The sequence below is a fragment of the Schistocerca americana genome, chromosome 2 (assembly GCF_021461395.2).
Source record: "Schistocerca americana isolate TAMUIC-IGC-003095 chromosome 2, iqSchAmer2.1, whole genome shotgun sequence".
NCBI lineage: Eukaryota > Metazoa > Arthropoda > Insecta > Orthoptera > Acrididae > Schistocerca > Schistocerca americana.
Genome location: NC_060120.1, coordinates 444169469 through 444188386, shown reverse-complemented (window position 1 = coordinate 444188386; position 18918 = coordinate 444169469). Strand labels below are relative to the sequence as shown.

The following is an 18918-nucleotide window of genomic DNA, read 5'->3' as shown; positions in this document are numbered from 1 at the left end:
TGCATATTCCCAGGAGAACCCATGGTAGTGCCTCTGACCAGGAACTGCCATAGCACATGAGTGCTACATTAAGAATGCAGTGCTAATGCAACATGAGACTGTTGCTCTACAGGTGGTAGGCAGTGTTGTGGAACTTATCAACACAGCACACCACACATAATTTAATAAATAGGATGATTTGAACTGGCAGTCCTGGTCAGTGGTTACAGATCGAGGACAATTGCATCAAGAAATCCAAGAGTTAAAGAAGATGTGGTTGGGTGAATCAGCTGTAATATCTGATAGAGGGACAGCTCTGACCTATTTCATGACTCAGACATTGACAGAGTATACACAAAAAGTTCTCAGAGGGAAGAAGTGGGCCGATGATGACAGTATGTACATGACATAGATGTCCTTTGGGAATCCTAATTATGTTGGAGGGAGTGTGCATCTGGTCCACCTTTATTCCTGTTATAAAACTATCTGGTACACCTTTATTCCTGTTATAAAACTGTGCCTATTGTTGTATTGGTTGTGTGGCAGCGACAGAGATATTGGCATCATGTACCACGTGCGACAGTGTGAGTGAGGTCAGACTTGAGAATCTCAAACACTTGGATCACGTAATTAGTCCACGAAACTTTTCTTGTACCTGAGGTATTTTTTTCTGGTCAGAGCATCAGTAAGTGGTGCCTGGATGGAGGCAGTGTAAGGGAGGTGATGATGGTAGAAATTTATAATGCCCAGGAATCTCTGCAGTTCGTGATAGAGGGAGGTTATGAACAAAGATGACAGAGTTGCATGTTGGTCAGATGCCCTCAGGCAACACATTATAGCCAAGGGGAAGTTACATTGTCACAAAGAGTTCACTGTGACTCCCAGTTTGTTAGTCTGCTGTATTGGTCCTTCAACACTAACAACCATTCAGTGCAACATGTTGGTCACCACTGATCGTACTTCTCTGTAGTGAATGTCAGATATGCAGATTACAAACTTTTAAATACCTCTTTCAAACACTGATTCTGTTCCCCCATGTCCATTGAGAACACAATTACATTATCAAAGTAAACTAGATACTAGCAAGGCTTCAACTCCCTCATCATTGCATCCAACAAATGTTGAAATGTTGCAGGAGCATTCTTCAACCTAAACGGTATGATACTGGTAATGGTTCCAGACCCATGAAAAATCTGCCTTCAGTCAGTCCTCTGGAACCACCTTCAACTGGTGTTATGCACTTCTTAAATGCGTGTTAGAAAAATATAGGCACTGCACAAGTTATCAATGGTTTCTGTGCTATTGGGTATGCGGTATGCATCCATTATAATGTAACTATTAAGCTGATGGTGATCACAGCAAAATCTGTAATTCTTGAAACCATTCATAAACTTTTTCAAAACAATCACAGTTCCTGTTCCCCGAGGTCTATTACTCTCTTCTGTTATCACATTAGCCAAATGCTTGTTAATAAACTCCTCCAAAATCAATAGCAAATGCAAAGGTGTTCTATATGGTTCATCATACACTGGTGCTTCATTCCCTGTTGGAATTCTGTGCTACATAGCAGGTGTTTCAGGCAACAGACATCAAAGACAAAACAAATTCTCCTCAGTCTGTGTTCTCTATACTTCCTTTAGATGCTCATCCTTCTTATGTAATGTAGTCTTAATGGTGTCCTGTGGCTGTTTGTCACTTACACCTTCTGTGCAGCTATTCTCCTTGTTCAGAATGTCCAATCTCACTAACAACATTCCCATTTTCATCTTTATTTCTTCAGTGCCAGAAACTGTCATTATTTAAGGGCACCATCTTTCCGTTGTCTTTCTCCAACATGCACATGATACTTTTTTTAACCAAACAACTCACTGAATCTAATACATCTTCCCCTTCTAGTAGTTCTATAATACGTAACATGTCAAGTTCATTCAACGCAGCTTCCTGGTGCCACTTGGTACACTGTCATTTGAATGAAGCCTTAATGTATTTGTACTTGATTTAATTGAATTGCACACTATGGTGGCTGCACCTCATGACAGATCTACGTTGGCAATGGCTTACCCTAGATGAAATGTTTTCCCATTTAGTTCCACCATACACCACTTAAGGTCAGTTATGACATGATGTTGATGCAAAATGTCTAACCACAGGATCACACTGTAGCTGTTGCTGATAAGAGGCACTACTTCCACACACTTATTAAATGCAACTGCCTCCACCTGAAAATCTGTTTCCACCAACACCAGTGACATTATATCATTATCCCCTGCCCCATGCAATATATATAGTATGGTGGATTCCATTGCCTCTGACCCACTAGGTCCCCCTGACTACCGATGCAAGTGCCCGTATGTCTATGAAAACTTATACATCCTTTCTTTCACCACACCCACAATTAAACTTTGCACCTTATAAATCATCTAGATTCTCTATACCGCTCCATAACATGACCAAATCAATTCCTCATAAAACAAGTCAAAGCTACAGATTTAGCACATGGTGCAAAGTGCTGAAGCAGATTACAATGTGAACAGCTCACAGGCTTTAAGTATTTCCTTTTATTGTTGACACCAAATTCTGATGGCACATCAGCTGGTTCTTCTGGTCTAATCAAAGTAACTCTCAAGTTATGATGACACTCCCTCTTAAATCCCATGCATGTCACACACATAAATAGTAACAAACAGTTTCTGACTCACCCCCACAGATTCATACAGTGATTCATGGTCCAGAGGTTGGCTGCATGGACGACACAACCTCTGCTGCCCACTGAAGTGACATCAGCATCTCTGACACCATTTTATAGCCACTCCAGGTGTGGCATGGGGTAGTTGCATTGGAAGGAGGCTGAGTGGCTGTAAGGTGAGGCTGGATGGCAGGCCAACACTTTATTCCCAATTGTTACTTTGATCTGCAGCATGGTGGGGAGGCAGTTGTGGTCCTGTGCCAAAGAAGTGGACTGGTAGTCAGTTAGCTGGCAGCCAATATCCATCCAGCTGGCTGCAGCGTGTGCTGCCACCCTGACTTTCTGATGTCTACACTCTGCTCTGGGCCTGTATTTTGTTGTGTGAACACAGTCCTGACATTAGTGGTGTGTACTGGAATCTTGCAGAGGTAGCCTCTCTTTTATGAATGACCTCACCAAGGTGGCCAAGTGAGGGGCAAGACACATGCCCATCTTATTGTCATAAGATGGTTGTTGTGCTCAGACTAAAGCCCACTGCCTGGTGGCAGGAGTTTGGCAGCTGCTGGAGTGGACCTGGAGGCTCACTGTACTGAAGCAGAGTCCAGAGGGCTGACTTAACACATAGCCTGAAAGCAGGTACGTCAGTGGGGCCTTGAACCTGCAGTTGTAGCTGATAGCTCCATGTTGTCTCCTCACCTGGTCTAGTGACTGCATCTTGGTGAAAAGGCCGGACTGTGAATGACTTTGCTACAAACTCAACAGTTATTTGTACTGTATAACAGTGCTCTTGCAGTGTCAGTGCACCACTCCTGGTCACATGCTAGGCAAAATCACTGAAACCCCAATGATGAAGGCATTAGCCTGCCTGCACCATATGCAAGTTACACTAAGGGAGGCCAGCTCGTCTCACAATTATTTAACACGTTGATGTCTTAATCCAAATGTTGTCATACCACATTCACCAGTCACTGGTGGCTTATGCCATGTTCTACTGCATCCTTCCACAAATTTTACACTTCAGCTGTTAGCATTGCTATGATAGTTATTAGATCATCAAAGTGACCACTGCCCCTAACATAAAAAACCCTACGTAGCAATATTAGTAAGTCAATTAAAATAACAAATTATATTATACACAAAAGCTTAAATAATAAGAGTTCGATGATAATCCTGGCACCATATGGTGTGAATCAGCAAATAATCATTAGATATTTATAGTATAGTATAAATTTTAGCTCAAACTATAACATAGCAAACTTTAAAAGTTCATTCAGTAAATAAAGCAAAGAAAAGGTCTTTCATTTCTCTCTTGCAGACAAATTTTTCAGCCTCATTATTATTTCTGTATCACACATTGATCTACCTGCTGGTTTTTTTATGCTCTTAAGTAATACATTTCATGACATCTTCTCCAACACACCCCCATAGCTGTACACAAGCTTACTTTTACATTTTACAGTCAGTTTCTTTGTTGAATCAACTGTTAAATCTACAGAAACAAGTATAACTCTACTCTCATATACTTCAGTTACTCTCTCTCTAATTTTATTTACATGTCAAAAATGTGAAATTTCTCATTAGCATCAAACATTTGACACAAATCAACGTCATTTACAACAGTACCATAAAGTTCTTTTGAATTACTTTTAAACTGCTTACAAACTTTACTCTGATACCTCTCCCACATGTCAAGCTGCAGTTGTATACAAAATTTAATCTCTTCAAAACAGATTCCTTACATACAGTATATTTTGAATAGTTTTATGTGCATAATGTTGAAAATGCCTCTGGTTTTATAACTTTACAACACTTTTACTTTTATCAAATAAATAGGGGCCTACTTGCCTTTTAAAGTAAGAAAGCATTTTATGTCATCATTCTTAGTTGAAGCTAAAGATAAATAATAAACACCATTGTTCGCAATACTTGTATTCACAAAACAGCACTACATCATGTACACAGATGACATAGGAATAACTACACAAAGATAGTTCACTGCCTCATAGATGCTATGACAAAGATGAAATGAAGTACCAGATTACCAACATAATGTCACTTCTATTTAATCTGGAGACAATTTCAGCTTATGAATAAGATACATGTGCTGCTCCCTCCAAGTGGTTTAGTTAATGTATCAGCAGGCTTTTCCTTTGACTGCAAGCATGTAACAACAATCTTACTTCTTTTCGCACCTGTCAAATAAAATGTCCTAGAACCTGAAATGTTTAAATCTAGAATGCAGGACAGGATTTTATAACGGTCTAATAGAACTCTGGTTGTCATGGAAAATATTACAGGACTTTGGTGCTTATTATTTAATGATTCTCCCATCAGTTATCTCAAATATGCTGCCTCTTTGGCTGTAGAATGTAACACTGCAGATCCAGCTTTCACGGTTCAGGTGGCAATGTCCTGCAGTTTCTTGCTCTCCCAGAAAATTACGTTTTTTATCAACAGTAAAGCATTTCCATATAGCAACACATAGTAGTTAAGTTGACTACAAAATTTGAATCAACCAAACTAGTTACATTTAACTCATTAAAATACCTTTTGTTAAACATAATGTGGCTGGCCGCGGTGGTCATGCAGTTCTAGGCGCTACAGTCTGGAACCGCGGGACTGCTACGGTCGCAGGTTCAAATCCTGCCTTGGGCATGGATGTGTGTGATGTCCTTAGGTTAGTTAGGTTTAAGTAGTTCTAAGTTCTAGGGGACTGATGACCTTTGATGTTAAGTCCCATAGTGCTCAGAGCCATTTGAACCATTTTTGAAACATAATGTGGTAGGTCATAGTACTCTTGAGCTAACAAAGGCCTCTTTTTACTGTACTCTCCAATGGACACTAGTAAACTTATAATTATATTGGCTTAAAATACTTCCTGCATAGGATATGTCAGGTCTTTTATTGGTGCTGATATACAGCAGTCATTCCATAAGTTCCTGTCATGGCACCTGAACCTTATCTCTCTGCACTTCCCAAAGCTTTATTCCAGTCTCCATTGGCATTCCTATGGGACCACATAGGACATGTTGAAGTTTTTCAACACATTTGCAATATAACCCTTCTGGTCAAGTTTTAATTACCTTCCTTCCATTTTCTACTTGTACACATGCATAAAAAGACTTAGGTTCTCCTAGATATTTAACCTCAAAATGCTTAGAGAACCCCTAATGCAAACTGTCTTTCATCAAATTATTTTTAAAAATGATGTAAAAATTAACAAGATATAATGCAACAATTGTAAAATTCTTACCTGACCTTTTAATGAATGCATGCACTTCATCAGTATTTACAATGTAAGTAAGTCTAAATATACTGTCTAAATGTATTCAAACCATAAATGGCCTTGAATAGTTTACGGACTTTTGATACAAAAGTATTTGGTTCCTTCATGAGTAGGTGTTCCCCTAAGCCACATATAGGAAATCAATCTCATTGTTAAAGTGATGACTCTTAAGATTAAGATTTACAGCTAAATTAATGTGAGCTCTAAGAATACAACATCTCACAACTGGTGACAAAGTTTCATCATAATCTGTATAAAATATCTGAGTAAACTCCTTAGCAACAAGTCTAGCATGTTAGAGAGCTGAACCACTGCATTCCTTTTTCAGCTTAAACATCTACAAACATCAAAAAACGTTTTGCATCACCCCAGTTCCCAGAACTCCTGAAGATAGACATTGCCTGTGGATATTGTATCACAGACACAGTCCCTTTGACTGTTCAGAGATGTCACCAAACCCATCCAAAGATGTAAATAACCATGCATTAGCAGCACCTACTAGATGGAGGGATCCGACAGCCGATCAGTTCCAGTCATTCCACCAGGAAGGAGGTACACGGCTTGTGTTGTCAGTAGTTCAACCATGCCTAGATGGTCATTACCACAGTTCAATCATGTCCACATTGTTACTTTGTGCCAGGAAGGGCTCTCAAAAAGGGAAGTGTCCAGGTGTCTCGGAGTGAACCAAAGCAATGTTGTTTGGACATGGAGATACAGAGAGACAGGAACTGTCGATGACATGCCTTGCTCAGGCTGCCCAAGGGCTATTACTGCAGTGGGTGACTGCTACCTATGTATTATGGCTTGGAGGAACCCTAACAGCAACACCACCATATTGAATAATGATTTTTGTGCAACCACAGGACGTCATGTTATGACTCAAACTGTGCGCAATGGGCTGCATGGTGCACAACTTCACTCCCAACGTCCATGGTGAGGTCCATCTTTGCAACCATGACACCATGCATTGCGGTACAGATGGGCCCAACAACATGCCAAATGGACCATTCGGGATTGGCATGATGTTATCTTCGCCGATGAGTGTCGCATATGCCTTCAACCAGACAATCGTCAGAGACGTGTTTGGATGCAACTGGTCATGCTGAATGGTTTAGACACACTGTCCAATGAGTGCAGCAATGTGGAGGTTCCCTGCTGTTTTGGGGTAGCATTATGTGGGGCCAATGTATGCCACTGGTGGTCATTGAAGATACCATAACAGCTGTAAGATACGTGAACGCCATCCTCTGACCGATAGTGGAGCCATATCGGCAGCATATTGGGAGGGGGGGTGCATTCATCTTCACGCATGACAATCACGACAATTCATGGACCCATCAAGCACATCTTGTGAATGACTTCCTTCAAGATAATGACATCACTTGACTAGAGCAGCCAGCATGTTCTCCAGACATGAACCCAATTGAACTTGCCTGGGACAGATTGAAAAGGGCTGTTTATGGACTATGTGACCCACCGACCACTCTGAGGAATCTATGCCAAGTTGGCCATTAAGGAGTAGGTCAATCTGGACTAACAGTGCCTTGATGAACTTGTGGATAGTATGCCACAACAAATACAGGCATGCATCAGTGCAAGAGGACATGCTGCTGGGTAATAAAGCTACTGGTGTGTACAGCAATCTGGACCACCACCTCTGAAGGTCTCGCTGTATAGAGGTACAACATGCAATGTGTGGTTTACATGAGCAATAAAGAGGGCAGAAATGATGTATATGTTCATCTTTATTCCAATTTTCTGTACAGATTACAGAACTCTCATAACCGAGGTGATGCAAAACTTTTTTTGATGTGTGTACTTGTTACCTACAGCACTTTTACTCTTTGGTGCTTCCACAATTTCTCAAAAACTGTTGGCCTGGAAACTTTATTTCCTCTTCCATGGCCTTTATCCAGCCTTCTATGTCCATCATTGACACAGCATTCTCCTGCTTTACAGGATCTTCTCCTAAACTGGAAAAATAGCATTTTGCCATATGGATGAATTAATCTGGATACTCTTTGGGTATATAGCCCTATCTTCTGGCTGACCAGTCATCTTCTGGAGTAACAGGTCCATTTGCAGCTTCTCAGTCTCCTTTATTCTACCCTAACTGAACATGCAGGACATAGTCTGGGTCTTTATCAGTGTCTGCACTGTCACTCACAGCACTGGTGACTTCCACTACTTCCTCTGAATCATCCCATTCATCCTGCTGTTCACATCAGTCATCAAGTACATAGAGTAATCTCCGCTTACAGTTAGCAGGCGCCGATGACTGCTCAGTTGAGTTCTCCACAAACCAAACATCATCATCGCATACAGCTAATACTGTCAGTCCTGCAAACATTCTCCAAAAAAAACATTCTACCTTTTATGATTTTCTTTGGATTTTGTGCATCAATTAGTCTGTAACCTTTAGTCATTTCACCGTAACTTACAAAACAAATTCCTTAGCATTGGCATTCACTTAGTTCTGTTCTGGTCTAGTATTTGGAGAAGGGCTCAAAAATCAATCACTTTTAAATGGTTCAGAGAAGTAACTTTGCCCTTCCATAGCTCCTGTGAAGTTTTATAACTAAGCACTCTGTGAGGAACATGATATTTTTATGTAAGCAGCTGTATTGCACGCCCCTGCCAAATATTGCTTAAGTAGACCAGAATCAAGTAACATGCACTGTGCCATCCCACATATTGATCTGTTGGTCATTTCCACTAAACCACTCTGTTCTGCACTAGCACAAAGGGCTAATGTGCTTTACTCAGTTCCATTCATTCCAAAAAAGAATCAAGCTTATGGTTTACAAATTTCACTGTCGTTGTCTGATTCACAGCTTTGTTTCCTGCACCAATCTTATTTCTTGCCCAAATTTAAAGCCCAGAAAAAAAGTCTGTTTGATTTTTAGTCATGAGAAAATAACAGAATATCATTCTGGAATAATCATCCAGTAGTACATGATGTACTTAGCCATACCTAGTGAAATTTAGTCCATGGGGCAACATACATCAATATACTTCAAGCCAAGCACCTCAGATGTACATTGCCCTCCAGCTTAGGAATTTGTAAATGTAGATATCATACTTCTCAGCATCTTCAGAATCACAACACTCCAACTTTATGTTTCCATTCTTTAAACATAACTAAAGTGCAGTGTCAACTCTAACATTACCTCATCTATGATGCTGCAAGTCTTTCATGTTATTAATTTTTATAGCATCTAGAGCATGCTCAGCTGATACAAGTTCAATACTTTTTTAAATTTATAAATTCCAGTTGACTCTATTATATCTCATTCAAAACAACGTTTATGCCTTTCTTAACCAAAGCAGAAACTGACAACAACTTAGTGGCTAGGTTGGGGACAAGAATAACATTTCCATTGTACCTTGAACCTTAACAATAACTTTTACTTTCACTTTACTTACTAATTCAACATTATCAGCATGCCTCAGTATTTCTTGTTTGCAATTTTCTTGTACAAAATCTTGAACCCACCCCTTTTTTGAAATTATGTATGACCGTGCTCTCAGATCAATGGTCCACTCATTCTGGTTGAATCTGACACCAAGTACAAAAAACAGTGACTTGTCTGCTCACTCTGAATCTTTCTTTCATGATTCTTGCCTCTGGGGCGAGTTGAACATGAAGTGACCACATGTCCAGCAAATGAAGCATCTTATTTTCCTCTTTTCTTGTTTGTCTTTGGTAAAATCCTGCTGTGATTTCTTAAAATGTATTGTGAATAAACACTATCACTGCCACCTTAGTCCAGCTTGAGGTATTCTTCCATACTTCTACTTAGCAACTTTTTCAGTGCAATTTTCATCATTTACTGGGCTCTATACCCATCTGATTAGGTAGGCAAACTTTTGATAAGTCTTTCAGAATAATGAGTGCCATTAGTCCATCATAATCTGGTCTGCCCAAGCTCTACAGCTTGTTGAGTGCATATACAACAATTACAAAATTCCGAACATTTCCTTAAAAGTTGGAACATCCCAGAGATTCATATACGCAGTTTTATTCTTACCAGCAAGCAGATTTTTCCAGGATATCCCAAACTTCCTTTGCCATAGTTGTTTTCTACTTGTGTATAGATGGCTGTGACAAAGATAAAATTATGTGCTCTCCTCTGCTCATAACATCAACTTCTACACAATCATCACATTGATTATATCATCATCAGTCTTAAGTGCATTAATTACATCAATACTTTCAACATTAGTTATAGTACTTTTTAAACTTTGAAATCAGGTTCTGAAAATGCATTTGAGTATTTCTGCCTGATTTGATGGTATACTGTAACATGTGGATATGTGATGTAGTTTTTGCATGTTGGATGCTATCATTCTTAAGGTTATTTTTAGTTCACTGGTTACTTGTGAAATTTTGTCATTTGTCTCTACCTACTTCTATTTTGACCCATCAGTTTTCTTATTTGATTCCACTATCTGATATCAACTTTTATTTGATACATTGACCTTATTTGTTAACTTGTAACTCAGTTCACTTTTTAATTCTTGTTTGAATTTGAAGATTTGTCATTTGTTTTATTTTTAATTCTATTAACAAATTTTACACTTCTTCAGCACTTGATCAAACACTGTATTCTCTTCCAAAAATGAATTCAAAATGTGGTTCACTTTTAATTTATGAGTTCATAATTTTCATACGATTTTAGTTTCACAGTAAAAAATAAATTTCACACACAATCTTTTTGACAAAAGTTGTCATCTCATTGAACACAGAATGGAACGATTAATTAAATTTGAGTCCTTGTACTTTTAAGATTCCATGAAGCAGCAAACAATATTGTCCACAACAGTGAATTCACATTTTTCATATTTTGAGTTATTATTCACTACTCAGCTCCCCAAACCTTCTTCCATGGATAGATTACTCATTTGCATAATCTGAAAACTCAAATGAATACTGTCAGAGTGCAAATCCCAAATGCTGATCCTAGCTCAACTCCGTCACTTGTACAGTTCATGCTTACAAAAAATGGAAATATAGGTTACTAGTGTACAGCAATTTTTAGTAATTTTGTGTATTGTATTCTTCATTTGATAAATGTGGCCTGTTACATTACACTGCTCATATAGACAGATAATCTGTTTCTGGGCACACATCTGTGGAATAGTAAGCTCTGTTTACAGAAAAGTTTGTGTAATTTAGCTACTTATATATGTGATATTACCATTGTTGGATACTATATGCCACAAACAGGGCTGCAATACGGATGAAAGCTGGATTCCAAAGAACACAAGGAATCCCCTGAAAGAGAATGAAGAAATCCCCTGAAAGAGAATGAAAAAGTTTCAGCTGAATACAAAAAGAAATATAAGAAATGAATGATGCTGAAGATGGTCCTTGTTGGTCACATTATCAAAATCACATAGAAAAAGATGATAATTGAATAAGATCACAAAATTATAGTCAGCATATAAAATACTGTTAAGGTAATCTGCTGATATTTATTTGCAACTTATTTACAGGGTAGGGAAAGTAAAAATTTCCCATAAAATTCACATTGAGCACCAAACATACTAATGGGAATAGTGTGGTGTATAATCGGCATGTGTTCTTTGCATTCACACAACCTAGATCAATAAACCAGACCCCCATATGGAGAAATGAGTGAGTACAGGTTCCAGCTGTGCCAACACCTCTTGATTCACACACCAGTGGTAGAACCAAACATGATTAGAATGTTTTGGAAGCATTACTTCCTACTCAACAGATAATGTTCTGACATAAATATCATTCAATTCCTCCTTGAAAAGGTAATTGGCATTGCGATTTTTTCTTATTGTCTGCAGGCTATCTTTCATTCGAGCAATGTTTTAGGCAGTGCATGATTCATTTAGGATAGTTTTCCAATACTTTCTTCACTGTTTATATTACATTTTCATGAAATTCAAAAAGACATTTTGGTCTAATTTTAATTTGGCTTCATGTAACTCTGTCCATGCACTATAGCCAGCCCAAAAATATTAAAATTTCAAGGAAGTTAGCTGAGAAATGTAGAGAAACTATTATTGGAAGTAGTGTGTAAATGCACCAAGCTCCTTCAGTCGCAAGATGACGTTGTCAGTTTGGTATGGAGTTATTCTAGCCTTTCAATTTCAAGAGATGCTACAAAAGAAGAGCAATGTTTAGACCAGTGAAACTGGAAAGTATTATTATAAAAGGCATTTATTGAATTAAAAGATTAAAACTGTTTTCTGTCAGTAAATTCAAATCTGAAGGGAACATAAAACAAATAAAACAGTTTTACACACCAACTCTGAAGTAATTATGTTAGCTGAACAAATAAGCTTTGAAGAGTAAAAAAACTCTGTTTGGATGAAAATAATGGTGAAATGAAAAGAAATGGGATTATTTTGACTCAGTGGCTTACACTTAAATCTTTTGTCATTTGTGGATGGAATGCCGTGAGAGGTTAATTGTTACAAGTCTCATTTCATCTACAGCCTGGTCGTGTGCCCAGTAATTTATCTATTAATCATACTTTCTTACTGTTTTACTTGTGCATTACACACAATACTTTTCACATTCTAGTGACAATGGGAGGAGAGGGGGAAAATATATCAGTATTTATATTTTAGACTCCGCTTTTGAGTTTTGTTGTTGTTATTGTTGGTGGTGCTGTGTACGTGTGTGTGTGTGTGTGTGTGTGTGTGTGTGTGAGTGTGTGAAATGAAGTGAGGATGTCTATGAGTATACAGAAGTCAGGTTTGTGTCATTTTATTTGCCATTCTTCTGTTGAAGTATTTTAAAATGTGTGAAAGTTTTCTGTATAACATTTGTTTTAAATAATCATCCTCACTGTGTCTGTTAAAAATGCAGAACGGAATGGATTTCATTTATAAAGATACGAATTCAACATCAGTGTGGTCAAAAACCTCACAAAATTATAGGAATTTTCATTAATTTGTGTATATTTATATAAGAAATATTGTATAAATTATTGTTGAGTTACTTAAATGTTATCTCTGTTCTGGAACTAAGTCTGATTTTTGTTTCCCTATTATAAGTAGGGTGATTCAAAAGTACTACATGCACTTCGTGGCTGTAATGTGTGCATCAAAATAAGAGTAAAATGTTAAATAAAGTTTTGCTTGAAATTGCTTTATTTCCAAGATATGCAGCAGAATATGGCTCGCAAAGAACACTACATTAATACTTATCAGAAAACAATGACAGAAAGGGATCTGAAATTCAACACAATTATGTACTGTATATTTACCACAAAACATGTTGAAAATGATGTCCATGTAGTTGAAGACAGCGACATGCTCAACGTCTTATTACTCCCAAAATGTTACAGACTCCATTCATTTCATTCTGCACAGTTGCACTGCCATCTGCAGTTTACTGCTGTAGTTGTGCTATGTTCTCAGTTGATTTGGTCCCAAAGGTGGGCGTCAAGGGGGCTAAGATCATGAGATCTGATGGGCCAAGTAACTGGTCCTGCACAACCTATTCACTTATCAGGGTAAGGCAACATTGAGATACTCTCTTGCTTCCTGACTGAAACATGCAGGGGAGCTGTCATGCATAAACCATAAGTTGGTTCTGTAGTGAGTGGGACATCAAGAAGCAAATCATGTTCCAAAAACTGTTGATACACTTTTACAGTCAGGTGCTATGGAATAACATGCAGTACCAGCAACCTGTTATCCACTATGCCACAGCAAATGTTCATCGCAAAATAGAGTTGATGTCCTCTTACAGTTGTTATGCAAGGATTCTCATACATCCACAAACGTGTGTGTTATAAGTGTTCACAATACCCGCATGAGTAAAGAGGCTCTCATCCACAATCAGTACACCATGAGTGAACAGTGGATCAGTAGCATGGCACTCAAGTAACTGCTGACAGAAATTCTGACATCTTGGGTAATCTACAGGAGTCAGTTCTTGTACTTTCTGCAGATGAAATGGGTGGAATTGATACATCTGTAGCAGGTGCCATACAGTTGATTGAGGAACCCCTTCAGTGGCACTTACACAGTTGGGATGTCTGGTCAGATTTTCATCTACCATTTCCAGCATGTTCTCAATGCTCATGATGTAATGCCTGCCATAGATGACATTATCTATCAAAGATCAGAAATAAAACAGTTCCAGACAAAATTTTATTTAACATATTAGTCTTACTTTGATGAATACATTAAACCCATGAAGTGTGTGTAGTTACTTTTGAGTCATCCTGTGCAGTATGCTGCCCCGTTGGCATTCCAGTTCTGCAGTTTTTCATTCAGATATTTGTTATTATTTTGAAAATATTCCTTTTTTCTAATTTTGTAGAGTATTTCCACAGCACCTGAAGAGATGACAGCAACAGTAGCTGAAAATCAGAAACAAAATGGTAGTACACCACAAAGTGATGAGAGTACTGGAATTTCTCCACCTGAAGGTAGGTAGTGGCCATCTGTCACCTTGTAATTGCAAAGTACCTAGTATCTTATATAAAATATCTGCAAATCTACATCTACAACTGCATTTGCATGAATACTCTTCAAATCCCGTTTAAGTGCCTGGCAGAGGGTTCATCAAACCACCTTCACAATTCTCTATTATTCCAATCTTGTATAGCGCACAGAAAGAACAAACAGCTGTATCTCTCCATACGAGCTCTGATGTCCCTTATTTTATCGTGGTGATCATTTTTCCCTATGTAGGTCAATGTCAACAAAATATTTTTGCATTTGGAGGAGAAAGTTAGCGATTGTAATTTTGTGAGAAGATTCCATCACAATGAAAAACAACTTTCTTTTAATGATATCCAACTCAAGACCTGTATCATTTCAGTGACACTCTCTCCTGTATTTTGCAATAATACAAAATGTGCTTTCCTTCTTTGAACTTTATTGATGTACTCTGTCAGTCCTGTCTGGTAAGGATCCCACACCACACAGCAGTATCCTCAAAGAGGATGGACAAGTCTAGTGTAAGCAGTCTCCTTAGTAGATATGTTACAGTTTCTAAGTGTCCTGCCAATAAAACACAGTCTTTGGTTAGCCTTCCTCACAACATTTTCTATGTGTTCCTTCCAGTTTAAGTTGTTTGTAATTGTAATTCCTAGATATTTAGTTGAATTTAGGCCTTTAGATTAGACTGATTTATTGTGTAACCGAAGTTTAATGAATTACTTTTAGCACTCATGTGGATATATACTATGTGTACAAAACTGAATTAAAAACTTATCTATGTATACACTCTGTGAATCACTATGAAGTGTGTGACAGAGAGTACATCCCAGTGCACCAGTTATTATGGTTTTTTCCTGTTCCATTCATGTGTGGATTGTGGGAAGAATGATTGTTTAAATGCCTCTATGTGCACTGTAATTAATATAATATTATCCTAACAGTCCCTATGACAGCAATATGTAGGGGGTTGTTAGTGTATTCCTAGAGTCATCACTTAAAGCCAGTTCTTGAAACTTGGGTAGTAGACTTCATGGGATAGTTTCCATCTATCTTCAACAGTCAACTGGTTCAATTCTTTGAGCATCCTTGTGACACTCTCTCATAGGTCAAACAAACCTGTGGCCATTTGTTCTTGTCCTTCTCTGTATACATTCAATATCCCCTTCTAGTCCTATTTGGTATGGGTCCCACACAATTGAGCAATATTATGGGATGGGTCATACGAGTGATTTTTAAGTAATCTCCTTTGTGGATCAATTGCATTTCCCTAGTATTCTAGCAATAAACTGAAGTCTACAACCTGTTTTACCCATGACTGAGCCTATGTGATTATTCTGTTTTGTATCCCTACTAAGTGTTACACCCAGGTATTTGTATGGGTTTACGAATTCCAACTGTGACTCACCGATATAATGTTAATAGGATACTATGTTTTTTTTTTCATTTTGTGAAGTGCACAATTTTACATTTCTGAACATTCAAAGCAAGTTGCCAATCTTTACAGAACTTTGAAGTCTTATGAAGATCTGACTGAGTATTAGTACAGGTTTGTTCAGGCTGTACTTCACTGTAAATAATTGCATCATCTGCAAAAAGGGTGAGATTACTATTATTGTTGTAAACGGAGATTTCCGCGGCCATTGTCACAGTCAATAAAATTCTTCTGGGTTTCTGACTGCATTGTCAACTATAATATTCTGACGTTTTGGTGACTATTGCAAGAAGCCTTACTCAGGGTGTTTAGGGAAATGCACCCTGAGGAAGGCATCTTGCAATAGTCACTGAAACATCATAATTTTATAGTTGACAGTGCATTCACAAACCCAGAAGAATATTACTGTTATTGTTGTCTACAAGATCATGAACAGTAAGAGATCCAGCATACTTCCCTAAGTATACCTGAAGTTATTCCTACATCTGTCAATGATTCTTGATCTAAGATAACTATAGCTACATCCTCCATACAAAGAAATTTTCAGTCCAGTAATAAACACATGCAGTGCCATGTGTTTCAAACAGTGCTTCTAATGACAGTCATGTGTGCGATGTGAACACACCCACCGCACAGGCAGCCGCCCCACATGTTGGTTAACATTTCCCCTCCCTCGCGTGCCAACCACGTGATTCGGCAGCCATCGCCGTTCCCCGCGCATTGCCAACGCCTCTCTCACCCGCACTGGTTACTCAAGGCAAAGCTAACAACAGGCAGTCAGTGCGCACCCCGATATGCTGTGTGTTGCACGTGCAGCCAACCTCTCCAAACAAGCACACGCCGTGCTCACGTAATAGGCATGTGACTTTCATGCTGCCTTTTCCCACCCACGCTAATGGCTATACCTCATCGCACCCCACTCGTCCCAACACTTCATGTCAGGATGTTACTCAGCCTCATGTGCAGTTCTCAGTCTCTTCCACCACTGATGGAATGACACACAAGATAATTACCACTGCCAGCCCTCCTATTAGGCACAAGGTTAAATGCATCAACCCCATTAAGTTGTGTGTGGCTTGGCAGCAAATTAACGAACTTCTGGAGGCAGGCATTCTACAGCCATTGGACAGAAATTGGTCTTCACTGATGCACCTCGGCACCAAATACGATGGTTCTTTTCGAATGTGTGGTGATCATATCACCAGATTCCTGTAGCACCGGAAGACATTCCACAGACTGCTATCATTATGCTGTTCGGTTTGTTCCAATACAATTTCAAGCCATTCGGCTTAAAGAATGCGGTGCAAACATGTCAACATTTCATTGACTCAATCTTACGACAGTTCGAGTTCTGCTTTGCATACCTGGATGACATCCTCATTTTCAGCAAGTTGACTGAGGACCACGAAGATCATTTATCTCAGGTCCTCCAGAGCTTGAACTCCAATGATGTCAAGGTCAACAATGATAAGTTCCAATTGCACCACTCTTCTGTGACATTTTTGGGTTACACCATCTCCGCAGATGGAATACAGCCTCCCAAATCCCGCGTGCAGGCTATCACATCATTGCCACCCACGGCTATGTACAGAGAACTCCAACATTTCCTGGGTACTGTAAATTACTACCGCTGTCATCTACCTTCTGCCGCCGCCATGCTGGCCCCTCTGACAGGCTCACTGTCTGGCAAACAGACTTCGGGCCTTAAGCCAGTCCATTGGACTGAACCTATGCTAGAGGCCTTCAGAGCTCTAAAGACAGTGTTAGCTCACGCCATCGTACTCACCCACCCCAAACCATCTTCCGAGTTGTTCATCACTATGGATGCCAGCGACATTGCGGTCAGGGCAGTATTACAGCAACACAAAGGTGACATAGTTTCACCCCTTCATTTCTTCTCTAAAAAACTGTCTACAGCACAGAAGAAATATTCTGCATTTGGCAGAGAACTTCTGGTGGTCTATGAAGCCATCAGACACTTTCACCCTGACATCAAGGGCTGTTCTTTCTTCATCCTTACTGACCACAAACCACTGGCGGACGCCTTCTGCAACTCTCCTGAGGACCCACACCCTCAGTGTTTCCGTCACTTAGACCTGGTCTCTCAATTTACTATGGACGTACGCTACATCAAAGGCATGGAAAATATCCCTGGTGATTTCTTTATGCAGATTAATAGTGTCTCATGCATCGTCGATTTATCCAACCTCGCCGCTCTCCAGGCCTCTGACAAGGAATCTCAAGCTCTCCTCATGGATCCTCAGACATCACTTGTGTTTACCAAAGCCAAGTTCCCCAGCGTTTCGGACAAAGTGTGGTGCGACTCTTATACTGGCACTATACGGCTGTTGCTACATCCCACGTTGCGCCGACAATCCTTCGATACCTTGCATAACCTCACCCACCCTGGCATCCACGCCACCACATGCCTCGTCACTGAGCATTTTGTTTGGAAAAATGTTAAGCAGGACTGTGAAACCTGGGCACACAGCTGCATTTCCTGCCATTGGATGCCACACCTCTCCCCCCCACCCCCCACCCCCCCTTGGCAAGTTTGACATTCCACAACGACGTTTTCGTCATGTACATATCAAACTTATCGGTCCTCTGCCACCATCAGAGGGCCACAGATATATCCTCTCCACAATCGACCGCGTGTCTCATTGGGTGGAAGCTTTTCCTTTACCCAACATCACAGCAGAAACCGTGGCCAACGGATTCGTCTCATCATGGATCGCTAGATTCGGTTGCCCATCCACCATCACCACCGACCAGGGTCGACAGTTCGAGTCTACACTTTTCATGATTCTATGTAACCTTTGCAGTATTAAAAAAATTCATACAACAGCCTACCACCTGCAAAGGAACAGTTTAGTGGAAAGATGGCACCGCACCCTTAAAACAGCTCTCAGGTGCCATGAATGCCTCTGGTCTGAGGTGCTTCCTTTGGTGCCACTTGGTCTCCATTCGACCTTTTAACCTGACTTACAGGGAACCATCTCTAAATTCGTTTTTGGCAAGAACCCGGTTCTACCTGGGAAACTTATCCTGCCTCAAGCACCCGAAGATTTCCCCACCTCCCCAGACTTTATT

The 18918-nt window shown here is 39.6% G+C and overlaps 1 protein-coding gene across 1 annotated transcript in view; it reads left to right on the top strand.

The window, feature by feature from the left end:
- Positions 1 to 14272: 14272 nt before the first annotated feature.
- LOC124596159 (leucine-rich repeat extensin-like protein 5) overlaps positions 14273 to 18918 on the top strand; it is a 97360-nt gene continuing 92714 nt past the window's right edge. The window contains exon 1 of the mRNA XM_047135191.1: positions 14273 to 14377. Within this exon, the coding sequence (XP_046991147.1) occupies positions 14293 to 14377 (85 nt within the window). The 5' untranslated portion in view covers positions 14273 to 14292. The remainder of the gene's footprint in view (positions 14378 to 18918) is intronic.